General features: G+C 38.3%; 1 protein-coding gene across 2 annotated transcripts; it reads left to right on the top strand.

Moving 5' to 3' along the window:
• Positions 1-3,439: 3,439 nt before the first annotated feature.
• LOC142521333 (protein ACTIVITY OF BC1 COMPLEX KINASE 7, chloroplastic) lies at positions 3,440-17,943 on the top strand. Of its 2 annotated transcripts, none has more exons than XM_075624551.1 (18): positions 3,440-3,819; positions 4,777-5,174; positions 5,383-5,526; positions 5,675-5,800; positions 5,913-6,000; positions 6,077-6,170; positions 14,862-14,955; positions 15,243-15,297; positions 15,440-15,531; positions 15,627-15,797; positions 15,929-15,985; positions 16,137-16,220; positions 16,363-16,447; positions 16,539-16,600; positions 16,679-16,753; positions 16,908-17,012; positions 17,105-17,246; positions 17,696-17,943. In XM_075624551.1, exons 2-18 carry the CDS (start codon positions 4,779-4,781, stop codon positions 17,767-17,769), a joined length of 1,944 nt encoding a protein of 647 aa, XP_075480666.1. In that variant the 5' UTR covers positions 3,440-3,819; positions 4,777-4,778; the 3' UTR covers positions 17,770-17,943. The 2 variants fall into 2 exon arrangements, with proteins under 2 accessions (XP_075480666.1, XP_075480665.1); XM_075624550.1 differs by having other exon boundaries at positions 4,588-5,174.
• The last annotated feature ends 503 nt before the right edge of the window (positions 17,944-18,446 follow it).

The following is an 18,446-nucleotide window of genomic DNA, read 5'->3' as shown; positions in this document are numbered from 1 at the left end:
AAGTAATAACACAAAGATTTATGGATGTTCGGAGAATGAAATAACTCCTACGTCACCCTTTCTATCACAAGGATAGGATATGCACTAAAAGACTTTGATCGATACAAAGATTGTACAGACCCACTTCAGTTTGGACTTAAACACTGCAAAAACTGAGACTCTTTCTTAGTTTACTAAACAACTCACAGTTCTCGACTGAACTTAGCACAACTGATCTAGATAAGATCAAATAAATAATACAACGATTTGTGCTTGTAAGCTCGAAAGGTAGCCTCAAATGCTACAAATAATGTGAGAGCCCATTTCCCCAAGCCCAAACTAAAACCCCAAGCCCAGCCCATTTAGTAATAAGTAAAATAATAAAAAAAAGAGAAGAATAAAGAAAGAAGAATCGTGAATCTCCCGTATGCATTTGCCGAAAGTTTCTTCTTCTTTGTCAAAAAAAATTTCTCGTTACTTTGACCATCCGTATCTTTGCCGTCGGTGCTCATTTGTTGAAAGTAAGTATAGTTTCGGAATCCTTTCGACAAGGGCTATCTAGTGATACCTTTTTTTCTAGGAAAAATCGCGACTCTCGAAAATTCGTCGGAGACCACCGCCTGTTTTCGCCGGAAAATCGGGAGGAAACCTTGATTTAGGTTGTTTGAAACTTGAATTCGAAGCTTAGAACAAGATTCGAAACTTTCAGAGGTATAATTCAGATGTTAGGGTTTCGAATTTTGGGTATTTTAATTCAATTGAGTTCCAATAATTAATATATATTGTATTATTGATTGTAGGTGCTATACCGGAGCTAATTAGAGGTATCTATCAGATTTTCGGAATTTATTTGGATTAAATTCAAAAATTTAGATTTATGTAATTGAGTTTTCGAATTTTAGAGTTCAATAATTAGGGGTTTAGATGCTATAGAATTGTTGTATATTAATTTTAGAAATTTTAAAGCCCAAATTGCCTAAATTATGATTTTTTGGAATTTTAGGCTAAATTATCAAATATTGAAAAAATAAATGGAATTTGATATGAAATGTATTATTTGCCACATGATTGGATTCTTCGAGAAATCCTTAAGAAATTTCAGTGGTAAATTAAGTGTTCAGTTGAGGTACGCATGAACTATTTTATTATGACGTCTATATCGATGTGAAATGACGTTAAGTATTTTGTAATGAGTTGTGGCATGCTTTATGTGCTTCTGTGAATACGTGATTGCATTCATGCTTTTATTTGAGTTCATACTATTGGTGCATAGCATTTCGAGCATTGACTCCGTTGATTGTTATCATTGCTGATCTGTTGAGCTGTTGCGTCATCTATGGAGCGAGTGATAGGATAGATCACTCCTGACATCTTATCAATGGAACGAGTGATAGGATTAGCACACTCCTGATGACTGCTCGAGGACTAACCGGCTCGCTACCGGACCATCGATGCTACGTGCATGGATGAGCGGCGGCATGATATTACGTTGCTGCATTCCTAGCACGGGTGGCCACTGTTCCTGTTGCTGATGCTTTTCATTTGGACTCCGTTTTGGTATCCGTTATTTCGTTGTTACCGACACGCATTGCATTGCATTTCATTGCATTTTACTTGATTTTATTTCACGTCAGTTATAATTGTCATAATTTTACCGGTTCGTCGTACTGGGGCCTGACCCTCTTTTCCGTTTATGATGTGGTTGTTTTTGATGCCATAGTAGATTATCCAGGAGGATTTGACGCGTCTGGTGGAGCGTCAGGTAGCGGTGCCCAGTAGTTGGATTGTGATTGAGAGTTCCCAGATATTATATTATGGAGTCATACTTTTGCCAGGGAATTCCATGTGTAGCTGTACTGTTATTTTTTCTATATTTTGGATTGATAGTTGTGTGATCGATCCTTGTCGGCTCTGTATGTGTTAGTCCTGGCCAGTGCGGCTATAGGTTTGTGAAATTGATATTATGACTTTATTTCGAGTATATAAATGTTGTTTGTGTTGTTTGGAAATTTTTGGGATGTCCTACTTACGGGGAGGTCATGCCGAAATTTCTATTGGCCCAAAAGGAAAAATTTTAATCGCTTTCGATGTTTACATTAACGAATCCTGTTTGTTTGGTCATTAAACGTTAATCAGGAGCACGGGCCCACGCAAATAAATCAGATAAGTGTGAGCTTTTGATCTTCGAATGAGAGATATGAATTTATCAGGGTAACAACAAGATTGATAATAAAAATAGATCGATTGATTTTTGCTCAACTGTTCTTCTCACCTATTTATAGGCTTATCTTCAACGGTAACTTTAAATGTAATTTGAATCAATATATCCGTTGATTGCCACGTCAACATTCTTCTGACAATCGTACACTTTAAGCTCTGAAATGCGGCGTCCCACTACGAGTTGCAGTCTGCTTTGTACTATTGTCGGTTGAATGTCCTTTTCAACTAATGACATGTACAGCTGAATGATCAGCTGATAAGCTCACAACAGAATATATCAACTGATCAGTCAGTTGTCTTTGATAGTTCAGTTCAGCTGGTTTCAGTTGCCTTCGATAATCTGGGCATTAATCTTCAGTTAGTCAACTGTCAATTGATTTGTGTAGTTTAATTACTACAATTAACTTGATAAGTTAGTCCAATTAATTAGTCACTTAGTTTGTTAAACCACCGAAATTGAATTTCGAACAGTGTGTGTGTCTAGGAGTCTTTCTTTTATTATTATTATTAATTCTTTTTAAAAAAAATTAATAAAAGGCTTCTTTAATCACTTAATTAATGAGTTTAATTAAGTCTAGCTTTTTAAATAATTAATAGCCCATTAAAATTAATAAAATCATGATGCATCAAATTAAAGGATTTAAAAATATCTATTTACAAAAAAATTCCTTTATAAAATACATAAAATCCATTATTCCCACTAATTAATTTAAACTCGACCTTAAAACAACCACCGTTGTTCGTCTGAAAATCTTTAAATCATGAAATCAAACAAATTACACAATTAATCATTTTTTCACTCAAAATATATCACTCATGCATCCAAAATAATTTAATTAAAATATTTTCGTAATTTAATAATTTTCATACATGCGTTCTGAGTGGTCTGATTTTCGGGCGTTGTATTTTAGATTCTACACTAGATATTTTCTTCAATTTCATTCCACTTTCTAGTGTTTTCAGCAAATTTAACAAAATATTTTACTTTCTAAATTTCTACATATTATTGTAGATACAAAAATTATGTGAGATTTTGTCTTCAATTTTTTTTTCTTTTTTAACTTAGTATCTTGTAAAGAATGATCAAATTTGATTACTACTCACTTAAAATTTAGAAGTTAGATTATTTACATGAATTGGTGCTCACAACTCAAGAAAATTTATGCAAACAATAATAATAATAATAATATATTAATAATTACCAAATCATAACAATGGCGTGATGAAACAGCCAAGATTCTTGAGGAGCCAACGCTTACACGAGTGAAGCAAATCAGGGCGGTGGTAGCTGTTAGAAGATATCATCATACTCACTTTGTTTTTTCCCTTGAAATGGTAGGCCCTTCAACTGAAATTAACCAATGAAAAAGAGAGACGACTTAGCTGAAATTATGGACGGATGAAAGAAGTGAGTACCACAAATGCAAGAAAGCTACAAGGGGAGATACCCTGTCGATGCGTTTTTTTTTTCCAATCCGCCTCCTCCTCGAGGTGACGTAAAAGGGTCAAAGTTCAAGAATATTGCTGCCCGTTAAATTTGGCGCCGATTCGAAAGAACCCACGACGGATTTTTACAATATACTCCTAAGAGCTTCTGGGTTTGATTCTTTATTCTTAATTGTAAGCTCTTTTCTTGGTTTCTTCTTCTTTGTTTACTTTTCTGGTTTTTTCTTCTAATGACTACTCAACATTAGATTTTTTACTGTTCGTGTCAAAATTTTTAGCTGAATTTGTTTTGGTGTGTTGTTTCGGTTTTTGGAAAATATGATCATTCATGGCCGATTGGTATTTGAATATGGACACAATCGAAGCTCATAAATAATGATTCACGTATAGATTTTGGAGAGTATTGCGGAAGAAGATCAAGAAGTCGGGCCTTTTTCATTGAATCGTGAATTGAAGAGAATGAAAAATGAAAGTAACTGTATATTAAGACCTATCTTTACGTATCTATATATTTAACCGTATTCCAACTATTGTAACTTAAATGTCTAATAGAGAGTCAATTTTATATATGGGACAAGAAGGGGAAAATAAAGCATTTTGGTGGAAGAAATGAAAAAGGTCGGCAGTTGGATTTTTATATAAATTATTCCTAAAAGTTGTTGTTTTTGGCTTTGGGTGAACTATCTTGCACTTACCCATGATGGGGTTTCATTGAATGTGGGGTGCCTACTAAGTATTGTTCATCTTTTTTAAAGTGTAGTGAGAAAATTTCCCTTTTTCTATTATCACATGTATATACTCGAACACTCACAGCAACAATCTCAAATCAATAGTTCCCGGTTTTGATACTTCAATTGTTTGAAAATTTGAGTTAATAATCATATTTCTTGCTTCCTTTTGCTGTAAACGAATCTTGCTAATCATCGTTCGGTTCATCTTCAGGCCTCATATCTCCAATGGCGGCGATATTGGCTTCTTATAGTTGCTGTTGTCGCATTGGAGAGTTAAAAAATAATGGAAGACTAGATAATCTGAATTTCTTTGGCTTAGCTTCAAACCATAGTGAGTCAAAATTAGAAGAAAATGCTTACAGGCTTGTGAAAATTGACAAACACCATAAATTTCAAGCAGAAATGCAGCGGAAAGAATTACCCGCGAAATCAGGTTCGAATCGCCGGGCAATTAAAGTGGTTCCTACAACTGACCACAGAAAAAATATGTTGTCATCCACAAGTACTTCTGATGTTGTAAATGGATCTGTTAAGACCATCAATGGAGTAAATGTAGTTAATGGAGCAAGCCTGGTTAAGAGAGATTCAACTCTGCCGCTTGCAAAATCTACGGGTCTTCCGCCAATTGAAGGGATGAAAGTTTTGCCTAATGATGAAGGTTTTAGTTGGGCAAATGAAAATTATAATTCGATCCAGAGAAGTATAGATGTATGGTTCTTTGTCATTTCATTACGTGTTCGTGTTCTATTGGACAATGCTAAGTGGACGTACGTCGGAGGTTTCACTGAAGATAAGCAGGTATGATTGGTTGGTTGTACTGGTACAATTTATATCATGTCTTAAATCTTGGAATGGAACACAAGTTTGATTTGGGGCGGATTTTGATGCGTGATACAAAAAAAAAAATAAAATCTTTTGTAGGAGGTGATGACATTTACGTAAACAAGTATGTTTGAATCAATATTTATATATCATCTTCTTAGGTATAGTTGTACGTAATTTACAGGCAAATAGACGGCAACGAACTTCCTCATGGCTACGAGAATCTTTACTGCAACTTGGTCCAACTTTTATCAAACTTGGGCAGTTGTCCTCCACAAGGTCTGACCTGCTTCCTAAAGAATTTGTCAATGAGCTCGCCAATTTACAGGTACAATATGATACATTGAAAATGTGACCTTAGTCTCTTAGTTGTTTCACACTACTCATATCTGGGCGTCTTCATCTTTCCCAAGGAACTTTAGGATTGAGTCCCAATTTTTTTTATTTTTTCCCCCAAAAATTTGGTTAATTTTTAGGATAGAGTGCCGGCATTTTCACCAAAAAAAGCGAAAAGTTTCATTGAAAAGGAATTAGGTGCTCCGATCCAAGTGTTATTCAAGGAGTTTGAAGAGCTACCAATTGCAGCTGCTAGTCTTGGTCAGGTGTTTGCTTTATGTTTTGATTTCCCTTTCTTTTGAGAGAAAAAAACATATGTTTACTATCAAATGTAGTAATTCTTCTAATGTTAAACTGTCTTTTCTACGACTCCTTTAGGTACACAGGGCTATTTTGCACAATGGAGAACAAGTTGTGGTGAAAGTTCAGAGACCGGGACTAAAGAAACTTTTTGACATTGATCTTCGTATGCGAGCTACAATCAAACGATTTTCTTGTAAACAATAACTTATATATTCTGCTAATCAACATGCTTTGGGCAGGAAATTTAAAGCTTGTGGCTGAATATTTTCAAAGTAGTGACACTCTTGGTGGTCCATCAAGGGATTGGGTTGGAATATATGAAGAGTGTGCCAAGTAAGTTGGACATGCCCACATAAGTTTCCTGTAATTATTATATATTAAAAGAGAAGCTCTAAAAAGGATATTATTTAGTTTTTTCTGCTGCCTGATTCTGAGGCCGCTAGCATTCGAATAACATGATAGGCTACTCATACTTTATATCCTTGGTTGGATATGCTGTCATGAACTAATAGAAATTAAAAACAAATTCTAGTTTAATTTTCAACATACATAATTTTCTAAATCAGTATGAAGAAATGATTTTTTTTATTTAGATTGCCTCAACTCTAATTTTCTTTCAGAAGTTAGATGGTATTCGTTAACCAGCATTCGTTTTAAACTCTATGGTCGATATGATACAGCGTAAATTCATCTCAATAGAGGATATTTAAATTCAAAAAGCATTCAGATTTCATTTATTTTGATCATGTTCGTTCGATTAATAGATGAGAAAATATCTCTCATCCATAGCAAAAAGTGTGTAGATTTGTTATCCTTTAACCTTTATCTTTTGGTCGTCCTAGATCATGAACGAAATGCAATTTCATATTGGATACCTCCCATTACTATACCATTTAAAAAAAATCATCATTTTTTTACGCTAAAAATATAACTCAAGTTCTATATGTTGACAAACAAACTCATATAAGCAGTGTTTGTGTTGGGACATCGTGTTCTCTCACCCAAGACGCAGCTGAAGTTTAAAATTTTTGTTCTTGGGCGTTGTGTGTTTAGAAACATTCATAAGGCATTTAGGATTATACCTTTGCATATTAAACGCTGGACTCCAAACTATTCCGGATTTTAAGCGGAGATAGCCTTTCTTGTAAATTTCTACGAATTCTTTTGATCGCCTAATTAGGTCCACGATCAGAAACTTTGTTCCTAGCTTGGATTGCAATAGAAATCACAAGCGATTTGTGCGTTGAGACTGAAGCCTCCGAATTTCCAAAATGAGGGGACAGTGCAGCGGTGTCGGCGTGGCGGTGGAAGGACACAAGGTGGCCGAAAATTTCTTCACAAGAAACTCATGGTGGCCGAGACTTGTGTTTTCAAAAGTGGGAGGTTTTTGTTAATTTTTTCTTATTGATTCTTAATCAATAATTTGCCAAATAATTATTGATTCTTAATCAATAATTAAGCAAATCTAATTTGCTTATTTGGACAAAATTTTCTTCCCACATTTTGGTGATGGCCATGACTTTCAAGGAGATATTGGAGAGGATTTGTGGTGGTTTTGTGTGCAATTTTCGATCAAGTAATGAGCCCTAATGGTGTATTTATAGAGTGAGACCCACTCCCAGACGAGTCTTTGTGGTTCTAGGACTCTTATCTATTCATTCTAATTAAATTCCCATATTATTGATATATAATATATTTATCAACTTTTGATAATACATGATATATTAATACCATGTATATATACACATTTCATATCACCATATAAAATTTATATGTATGTCTATTAAATTAAATAACTATCATTTAATTTATGTAATTAAATGATAGGTTAATTTAATTCTAGACTCCTCTAGAACATTTACGGAAATTTGTACATGTTAGTAATCACCACTACTAGTACAATTATTTAATCAGCAAATTCTCAATTCACTAAATAAATTATTCCGAACTCATTATAACCCGGATCGACGATCCGAGTGTGCCGATATATCAAGTATACAAGTCTTGTTCATATAATGAAAATTGAAATTTTCGAAGATAAAATTTTCTCCTACCATATTGGGCGGCTGCCAGTTTTAGTGAACTCTTCCACAAAACAAGCAGTTCCATTCTTTTTCCTTATTTAGCAATCATGCTAACTTTCATTTCTTCGATCCTATGGAGTCAACTCATAAACTCCTTTATAAGCTTTCTGTTTGATCTTCATCAAACTATAGTCGCCAAATTCCAATTCCTTGAAATTTGACTATCTCAACGGGAACATAGAATCCGATACTTGTGTGACCTTCAATGGTTCAGGGATACAGCTAGCCGTGGGTTCACATCTCCATGTGATCCAGAATAACATTTATTCTTTTTCGGGTTTACCTTTTACCCTAGTTAACCTCATTCTTTTCATCAACTCCTTGATCAAGAATGTCAGAACTCATTTCTGATTGCACCCATCGGATCATGGTAAGAGCATCTGGTAGCATCGTCCCATGATCCCCTAGGTATCACTGATAGTGCTTGCAAGAACCTTTAGTCATGGTTAGCGTACAGTACGGTCCCTTCATCACATATATCCCGGTCAAATCTGCATCAATTGGTATATCGAGAGTTGCATATGAATTCAACAACGATGCGATTTATCTTTGAGTACTAATAGTGTCATGGTATGTGCAACTAGGAAAACACCTTTTCCTAAAGCACATTTCTTGCTCTGGACAAAGATTCTTTGTACTATTAATTCATCAGATCACATAGGATATATTCACCCATAGGCGAACGGTGAATCCCCGACTACAATGCATTTGTTCTTACGTATTTCGAAACTACACCCAATCTCGCCACCTGATGACCCTCGAGGAGTCGGTAAACGGATCAAAGTGCATGCTAGCATGTATAGCCCCTACATTGTTCCGGGTCAAAAAACTAATGGTGTACAACCATAAATGCGGACTATTGCACTCGATAAGTGAAAACCACTTGGATAGTCCGATGGAGGGTTGTTCAATGCATCATGATATGATCACCTATCTGTGCGAATGAACATCTCTATGTCTTTGCCAATAAAACATGGTGTTTACATCACGGATGCTAGTCTCAAGCTCGAGCAACCTTTATCCTTATTTTAGGCGGTTGATTCGACTAGGAACCTGTTTAGAATATACGGTATACTTCTTTATGAGTTACATGATCTTACGTTGCGACGCAGACCTCATGATACCTATGGTATATTCAAGGACTATCTATGCAGCTTGCATTGGTATACAGATAAAGTTTAATGTCATAATCGAATAAAATCGTAAAATATTATTAAAATAAAGATTGTTTTACATTAGAGTCGATAAAGCTCTAGCTACAAGTTAGCTTGACGGACACCTACTCTAACAGTTTGCAAATGTTTAAAAAAGTGATTATGAATCATTTGCAAATACTACCTTAGATTCTGTTATGCACCGAAATTCTCACACAAACAATGGTAAGTATACTTCACAATAAGAGAAATGATATATTATATTCAATGAAGGAAAGAGGATCCCAGAGTATATGTGCTCTGTACAATATCACTTTCCCTAGCAGTGCTAGTGTCACTCAACAAAACTATAACTGAATGCCTCTCTCCCCTCCCTCTAACTGCCCTTTTATTCCCCCCCCCCCCCCATTCACGTGTTTCTTTCCCTTGTTCCTCCTAGCATACGTGTTAATTATCTTGGGCTTTTCAAAGGCCATTTTAGTTGGGCCGTTGGACGCTTCTGGGCCTGATGGACCCAAATCTTTAAGGCTTGGATCTGGGCTCATAACATTACCGGCCTCCTCAAAATGCGCCTTGTCCTCAAGGCGAAAATCAGGAAACTGCCCTTGAAAATCTTCTAGGCTTTCCCACGTAGCTTCCTCTTCAGTTCGGCCCTTCCATCGCACTAGAATCTGTTGACAAGGCTGCCCCATCATGTGCTTAGTTCTTCCTGCTTAAACCACATCAGGTTCAAAGGTCATGAGTAAATCTTTGTCGAGTTCCTCAGGGAGTTTGATCTCAATTTCGGAGCGTCCCACTGCTTCTTTCAAGCATGAAACATGAAAAACTGGATGCACTTTCGACCCCTCGGGTAACTGTAATTTATAGGCAACTGTCCCTACCTTCTTCTCAATCTTAAAAGGACCATAGAACTTGTTAGACAATTTCTGAGCAACCCTTGAACAAACTGAAATCTGTCTATGTGGTCTCAACTTCAAGTAAACCATGTCTCCTTCCTGAAATTGTACCTCTCTTCTTTTTTTGTTAGCATGTTTTGTCATGTACTGCTGAGCTCTTTCTAGGTTATACTTGAGCTGCCGCAAGAGCTCATCTCTGTCCCCCAATGCCCGTGATACTGCTGCTACTTGTGTCTCTCCCGGAATAAATTGAGTCATGCGTGGAGGCTTGCGTCCATAAACTGCTTCGAATGGGCTCATCCCCGCTGATGTTTGATAAGAAGTATTGTACCAATATTCGGCCCAATGTAGCCACTGAGCCCAACTTTTAGGCTGCTCTGAGCAGAAGCAACGAAGATAAGTCTCAACGCATTTGTTCAATGCTTCACTCTGCCCATCGGTCTCAGGGTGATACACCGTACTCATCTTTAGTTGGGTGCCTTGGAGCCTGAAAATTTCAGACCAGAACAGGCTCAAAAACACTGCATCCCTATCGCTCACAATCGTCTTTGGAACCCCATGTAATTTCACCACATTTTTGACAAAAATTTCAGCTACTGCACTTGCCTTGTAGGGGTGTTTCAACAGCAAAAAGTGTGCATATTTGGATAATTTGTCTATCACCACTAATATAACATCATACCCTTGTGATTTTGGAAGTCCTGTAATAAAGTCCATGGCTAAGTCCTCCCAAATCATTTCTGGCAGTGGTAACGGCTGAAGCAGCCCCGCAGGTTTGGTGGCCTCATACTTCTGTTGTTGACAGATTGTGCACTGTGCCACGAATTTTCTGACATCTTTCTTCATCCCCTTCCAAAAGAAATTACTCGCTACCCTTTTGTAAGTTCGTAATACCCCGGCGTGACCCCCAACTGGGGTATTATGAAACTCTTCTAACAGCTTGGTGACCCACGGTGATGATTTTTGAATTACCAGTCTGCCTTTGTGCAACAAACAGCCGTTAACTACCCTATAATGGGTATTGCCCTTGTCCTCCCCTTGAAGTCTATCAATTATTTTTTTCAACTCTTGATCCTCCCAAACTGCCTTTTTAAGCTCGTTTATCTCAACCCACTCTGCCTCTGTTACTACCATCAAGTCTCCCCTGTCTTCTCTTCGTGACAACGCATCAGCTGCCCCATTTTCCAGCCCTTTCTTGTGCTTGATTTCGAACTCATAACCGAGCAGCTTGGCCAACCAATACTGTTGGTCAGGAGTTGTAATGCGTTGCTGTAAGAGGCTCCGGAGGGGCTTATGATTTGTTAGCACCGTGAATTTCCGCCCCAAAATATAATGGCGCCAATGTTGGACTGCTGATACCAAAGCCATTAATTCTCGTTCATACGTTGACTTTGTTGAAGCCCTCTCAGCCAATGCCTTACTGTAATAGGCGACGGGCCTGCCCCCTTGAACCAACACTGCTCCGAGTCCCACCCCTGATGCGTCACACTCCACCACAAACTCTTGACTGAAGTTGGGCATTTTAAGGACGGGGGCCGTGCTAAGAGCATCTTTGAGCTTGACAAATGCCTCCTCTGCCATGTTATTCCAGGAGAAATTATTTTTCTTCAGCTGGTCAGTTAATGGTTTTGCAATCTTCCCATAATCTTTAATGAATTTTCGGTAGTACCCCGTCAGCCCCAGAAATCCTCTCAAGCCCTTCGTGTTTTCTGGTCTCGGCCACTGCCGAACACTTGCTATTTTATCGGGATCTACCATCACTCCTTGGCCAGTGATAATGTGTGCCAAGTAGCCCACTTGGCTCAGCCCAAAATGACATTTTTTTTTATTCAAAACCAGGCTGTTACGTAGCAGCACATCAAGCACCATCTTAACATGCAACAAATGTTCTTCCCAACCTTCACTGTATATTAGTATATCATCGAAAAATACAAGAACAAATTTCCTCAAATATAAACGGAATACCTCGTTTATCTTGGCTTGAAACGTTGCCGGGGCGTTTTTTAAGCCGAAGGGCATCACTACAAATTCGTTTACGCTGTTTTTGGAATATCCTCGGGTTGTACCCGAATTTGGTGATACCCCGACCTGAGATCCAGCTTGGTGAAATACTTCGCACCATGTAATTCATCGAAGAGTTCCTCAACTACTAGAATAGGATATTTATCAGATATGGTGATCTCATTTAGGGCCCTGTAATCAATACAAAATCGCCAACTGCCGTCTTTCTTCTTCACTAAAATGACGGGGCTGGAATATGGGCTACCACTTGGTTGTATGATACCCGATTTGAGCATATCTCGTACCATGCGTTCTATCTCATCCTTTTGGTGATGAGCATAGCGATATGGCCGCACCGACACCGGCCCACACCCCTCTTTGATGTTGATGACATGATCTTGTAATCGTCGAGGGGGTAATCCTGTAGGCTCTTGAAACACTTCTCCATACTGAGAGAGAAGAGTGTCAATTGCCCCATTTGCACCCTCTTGTTCTACTGCCAGTTTACTCAGCCCTCTTTCATTCCACTTGACCAGAATTGCCCCACAGTAGTCCACCTCTATCACCTTGGCTAATGATTTGAGCGATATCACAGACCTACTAAGTGTTGGGTCTCCTCGTAGAACCACAGCCTGCTCTTGCCATGTAAATCTCATTTCCATATTGGCCCAATTCAGCAAGACGTCGCCCAAGGTTCGGAGCTAGTCTACGCCCAAAATGAGATCAAGTTCACCCAATTCAAATAAATACCCCTCGATTTGTATTTGGCAGAGACCCAAATCAATCTCCACCCCTTTGCACAATCCTTGACAAGCCACTCGGCATCCATCCCCCAAACACACGCTAAATTTCACCCTCTCATCCACCTTGATTCCCAAATCAGTAATCAATTTTCTCGAGATGAAGTTGTGGCTCGCACCACTGTCAACCATCGCTATCACCTCCCTTCCTGCTATCTTCGCCTTCATTTTTAACGTCTGCGGTTGATTAATTCCGCTGACGGAGTACATTGGTAGTTCCAGCGTATTGTATTCAGTGACGGGGGCTCCCAACCATGCTTCTGCCTCCCCCTGCTGTTGGTTACTTTCCTCCTCCGCTGCCCCCTGTCCCTTCTCAACTTCTTCCCCATCCTCTTCCGCCAGAATCGTCACCCTTAAGCTTTTATTCACACATCGATGTAAAGGATGGTAAGGCTCCCCACATTTGAAGCACAGCCCCTTCTCCCTTCGGTGCAAGTACTCTTGGTGTGATACAATTCGCCCATCACGATTCTTAGGCGCCTGAACCCTCGTTGTCCCACCACTGCCCCCACCAGGATAAGATCGCGACCCCCCTCCGTAAGTTTTTTGGGGTGTGCGGCCTGTGCTGAAACTCATCTCCTGGACTCAACGTTTGTGCATGGGTACGCGATGGTGGATTACTAGAGGGCCGATCCTTGTCAGGGAAATGGGCCTGATTAACCCAATTCCCATTCAGGGGCCCTATTTGTTCGAGACCCTGGCCCAGCCCAGATCTATTTCTCCCACGATCCATCACCTTCCCGAACAATTCCACTTCCAACCCCTTCGCTAACAGCATCGCGCGATCTACTGTCCTCGGATTATGAACGATCATTCGCCGACGGATCTCCTCCCGTAACCCGCTCATAAAATAGCCCAAACATTGGTCTTCTTGTATGTCACCAATCTGGGCAACCAACACCTCAAAGTGCTCGATATAGGTGTCGATCGGTTGTTGTCCCTGTTTCAGCGAGGCTATGAGTTCAAATGGATTAGCCTCATGCCCGCCATACCTCTTGATCAATTCCTCCGCAAACCGATCCCAGTTCATGTTAGGGACCCTTGTCTTCATCCAGCGGAACCAGTGAATGGTGGACCCTTGCATACAGATGTAAGCCAGTTTGAGCCTATATCCGGTTGGGGTGTCATGGATATCGAAGTATTGCTCCGCCTTCCCCAGCCAACCCATCGGGTCCTCTCCTTCGAACACAGGTAATTCAATCCTTTTCAACGCCACCCTCATTTCTTCGGTAACTATTTCTTGAGCCCCACCATGGATGGCTTCCGCACTCTCCTCCTGCCCTCCTTCCAGCGCCTCGTCGTAATGATCATGATTTTTCCTTCCTCCCTGTGTTTTAATCAGCTGTTCCATCAGTCCCCTCAGCTCCTGGAAGCTGCCGAGTGTTTGATCGAGTTTATCCAGCCTTCCTTGTACCTGCATCATACTCTCCTGCAGTCCATTCACCGATCGTTCCATTGTTTCAAATTTCGCATCATTACGTGTGCTGGCCATCGTCTTCGTGCGTTCCTCGAATCCGGCAGGTCGGACCAAATGTTATGCACCGCAATTCTCACACAAACAATGGTAAGTATACTTCACAATAAAAGAAATGATATATTATATTCAATGAAGAAAAGAGGATCCCAGAGTATATGTGCTCTGTACAATATCACTTTCCCTAGCAGTGCTAGTGTCACTCAACAAAACTATAACTGAATGCCTCTCTCCCCTCCCTCTAACTGCCCTTTTATTCCCCCCCTCCCATTCACGTGTTTCTTTCCCTTGTTCCTCCTAGCATATGTGTTAATTATCTTGGGCTTTTCAAAGGCCATTTTAGTTGGGCCGTTGGACGCTTCTGGGCCTGATGGCCCCAAATCTTTAAGGCTTGGATCTGGGCTCATAACAGATTCACACGACAAGGTGTGCACTTATTTTCCATTTGATATGTCCAATTTCTCTTTACATCTGTCTATCATCATGTTTGATGTAGATTTTTTAGAGACTGATAATAATGGTAGTAGCTTTTAAGTTCCTTTAATTACTTTTTTGCTGTATGCTTGCTGGTTTTGCACAGATTCGTTGGCTATTTAATGTTTTTGGAAATTTCAGGATCTTGTACAAGGAAATTGATTATATAAATGAAGGAAAGAATGCTGATAAGTTCCGTCGGGATTTTCGTAATATCAAGTGGGTCCGAGTACCTGTATGTTTCCTCCCTGCTAGCTGTATTCTTTCAAATACTAATTCAAGATTCATTTGATAAACACATAAAATAGGAAGCCAATTGGCGCTTCAAATGCATGGTGCATATTTTAGAATCTTAAAGTTCAGAATCAACTTTTGACATTTTTTATTTCGAAGAGTTTATGTACTTCCAATAAGATAATATGTGCAATCTACTATTGACGGGAAATGTGATTCATTTAAGTTCTATACGCTATTATTTAGCAACCTTGGATGTCATTATTGTGATATTATTCTTTATTTCAGATGGTCTGCTGGGATTATACAACAACAAAAGTGTTGGCTTTGGAGTATGTTCCAGGTCTCTCTCTCAATCTCATAATTATGGAATCCGGAACTTCGTTGGCAATATTGATCATTTCTTGTGTTTGTTCTGACTCTTTTTAAGCCCATTGTTTGTTTTTTTATGTTGTTTACACTTTATGAATCTTGTCCATGTTCAGGAGTTAAGATAAATGATCTAGACACGATAGCGACACGGGGCTTTAGTAGATCCCGACTTTCATCGCATGCTATTGAAGCCTATTTAATTCAGGTGAGTTGAATACCATCAATTTATTAAAAAATTTTAATAAAGCTTTCATTTGTTTATCTTGTGATTGTTACTCCGAAATCATGCAACCGTATCAGATACTGAAGACTGGTTTCTTTCATGCTGATCCTCACCCTGGGAATCTTGCCGTTGATGTGGACGAAGCTCTCATATATTATGACTTTGGTATGATGGGAGACATCAAGAGTTTTACGAGGGAGAGACTATTAGATCTTTTCTACTCTGTTTATGAAAAGGATGCGAAAAAGGTTCTATATTTTAAAATTTTACTTCAATATAGTTTGATATGTAGGAATTTTTACTTCAAGAATAGGTTGTAAATATTTCGCTGCATATTGGCTTGTTAAAATTGTTTTCTAAACTTGCTGTACTTGTTCAGGTTATGAAAAGTCTGATCGACCTTGGGGCACTTCAGCCGACCGGGGATTTGTCCGCAGTACGCTCTTTCCCGCACTAAATTTCATTTCTATAGTTCATTTTTCTAACAAGGAAAACCAAAAGCGAATGGAAGCTGTGACCTTATGATTGACTTAGAACAACTTAACACGGTTTCTGAGCTATCACTTTTTTTTTTTTTTGGATTTTAGGTGAGGAGATCAGTACAGTTTTTCTTAGATAATTTGTTAAGTCAAAGACCTGATCAGCAGCAAACTTTGTCGGCCATTGGTGAGGTGCACAGATACTGAATTCTTGGTTTCAAAACCTTTTTTAACCTATGCATTATGTGCCGAAATCAGGGAACAACATATGGTTTATTGTGTGATTTTAAAACTGACGGGGCTGTGACGCGTCAAAAAACTTCTACTTGTGCAGGATTTATTTGCGATAGCAACTGATCAGCCATTTCGTTTCCCTTCCACTTTTACATTTGTGCTCAGGGCCTTCTCGACACTTGAAGGTGATCTTTTTCTCTTGAAAGAAATCAAAATGATTGAATTTCCCATATCTTGCTGTATTAGATTTTTAGCAGCTTAATGTATATCTTTCAGGCATTGGTTACAACCTGGATCCTGAGTTTTCCTTCGCTAAGATTGCTGCACCATATGCACAAGTTTGTCCTATATTCATGCAAATGTTCTAATATATGTGACTTTTTAATGTTCACTCACTCAAACCAATTTACACGCAGGAGCTATTAGATATTAAGCAGCAGCAACGGACTGGGACGCAGCTCGTGCAAGAGATTAGAAAACAAGCAGATGATGTGTTTTGCTTCACTTATTCTTGTTTTTGCTCTCTTGCCCGTTCTAAAATAACCAGAAACATGCAAAAAGATCAAACTTTTTCCGACATTTCTTCTTTTTGATATTCAGAAAAATTTCCAGCAAAATATTGATGGGGCTCTAATCATTGTTCAGGCTAGGTCTTCCACAATCTCAATGCCTTATAGAATCCAGCGGATAGAAGATTTTGTAAAACAACTCGAGTCTGGAGAGTTAAAGCTCCGAGTTCGAGTCCTTGAGGTTCTTTTCCTGCCATTTTCCTTTTTAAATTGAATGATATCTAAATTCTAATCATAACAAAAGAAAGAAAATTAAAAATCCTCATTTTTCAGTCGGAGAGAGCGGCTCGAAAAGCAAACTTCCTACAGATGGCTACCATATACGCAGTTTTTGGTGGCACCCTCCTAAATCTAGGCATCACACTCGGCAGTCAAGGCAGTCAATTTGTTGCGAATGGTTCTTTTCTTGGTGCAGGTAAGTACATTACTAACCGAAATATTTTCATAGTTTACTTATGTAAATTATCATGAGTTATGATAATTGTTGTAGTAGCGGGGTATGTTGGGTATTTTAAAAAATTTTGATAGTTTGGTTATTTTTATTATGTAATTATTTTGTGGATTATCATTAAGAAAATTAATTTTTGTAATACGGGTATGTTGGATATTTAAAAATTGATGGACCATGATGTCTATGTTAGTCGTTCTAGACCGCTCGATCTTGATAATATAGTATAGATATATAATAAAATTTGGCTAAAGAATCCATGTGCATCATCAGATCTTTGAATTTCAACTATTGTTAAAATTGCTAAACTTCGTGCTGGATTAGGAATGATTTTCGGGACCGAAAATTTTGATCCCGTCCCTAATTCATCGTATCTCGTCGGTGACGATAATTCGAAATTTCCTTGTGTTATGCAGGTGTTTTCTGTGTTATGTTTATTCGATCTATGCAGAGGGTGAAAAAGCTTGATAAATTTGAGAAGATGATATGATAATTCCATTATACGTACAGGTTTCTTTCCTTCTTATTCATTGGTTAAGCCCACGCAGGGTGGAAAATATTATTAGAATATAATAGTCGAGAAAAGAAGAAAGTAATATAACTCATAAATATTTATGTAGTTACTTTTATCAATTAGAAAATGATAAATTATTTTCTTCCTTTTTTTCTTTTTCTTTAATTGTATTTTTTATTTTTGTTTACAATGAATCGTTTATGAGAAAAAATTTACTAATTAGAGGTGCACACGACCTGAGTCGAGCTCGAGTATAATACTACTCGAGCTCGACTCAAAAACTCGAACAAGTCTTAAATTCAAGCTCGAGATCGACTCGTGAAAATATTGTATAACGAATCGTACTTTTAAACTATTTAAAATTTGCGGAAAAATTAAAAATTTTCTTAAATAAGAAGTGAACATTCAAAATTCGATAAAATAAATTGTTCATCTCAACAACCGTTGTAACGAAAGATGTCATAGTAAAGTTTGCCAAAAGTATTTGCTTAAATCTCAAAACCAGCATAAATCAGAGTACTTTTAAACATTTCATAAAACTTAAAACTTAGCGGTCCTCGGGTTTAGTCTCCCGTACAGTCCAAGCCAGCTCACTGGTCCACATCTCTCGTCTCCTCAAATGCATCCTCTCCTGCATCGATCAAGTCTAGTGA

Source organism: Primulina tabacum, chromosome 12, assembly GCF_025594145.1.
Source record: "Primulina tabacum isolate GXHZ01 chromosome 12, ASM2559414v2, whole genome shotgun sequence".
Classification (NCBI taxonomy): Eukaryota; Viridiplantae; Streptophyta; class Magnoliopsida; order Lamiales; family Gesneriaceae; genus Primulina; species Primulina tabacum.
Note: the sequence above shows the minus strand (reverse complement) of the source record. Positions and strands in the feature narration are given on the sequence as shown.

Coding starts and splice junctions, on each gene's coding strand:
- LOC142521333 (XM_075624550.1), top strand. CDS start 4,602: ATGGCGGCGATATTGGCTTCTTATAGTTGCTGTTGTCGCATTGGAGAG. Junction 15,986..16,136: donor CGACCGGGGATTTGTCCGCA/GTACGCTCTTTC, acceptor TTTGGATTTTAG/GTGAGGAGATCAGTACAGTT. Junction 16,754..16,907: donor TTAGAAAACAAGCAGATGAT/GTGTTTTGCTTC, acceptor ATCATTGTTCAG/GCTAGGTCTTCCACAATCTC.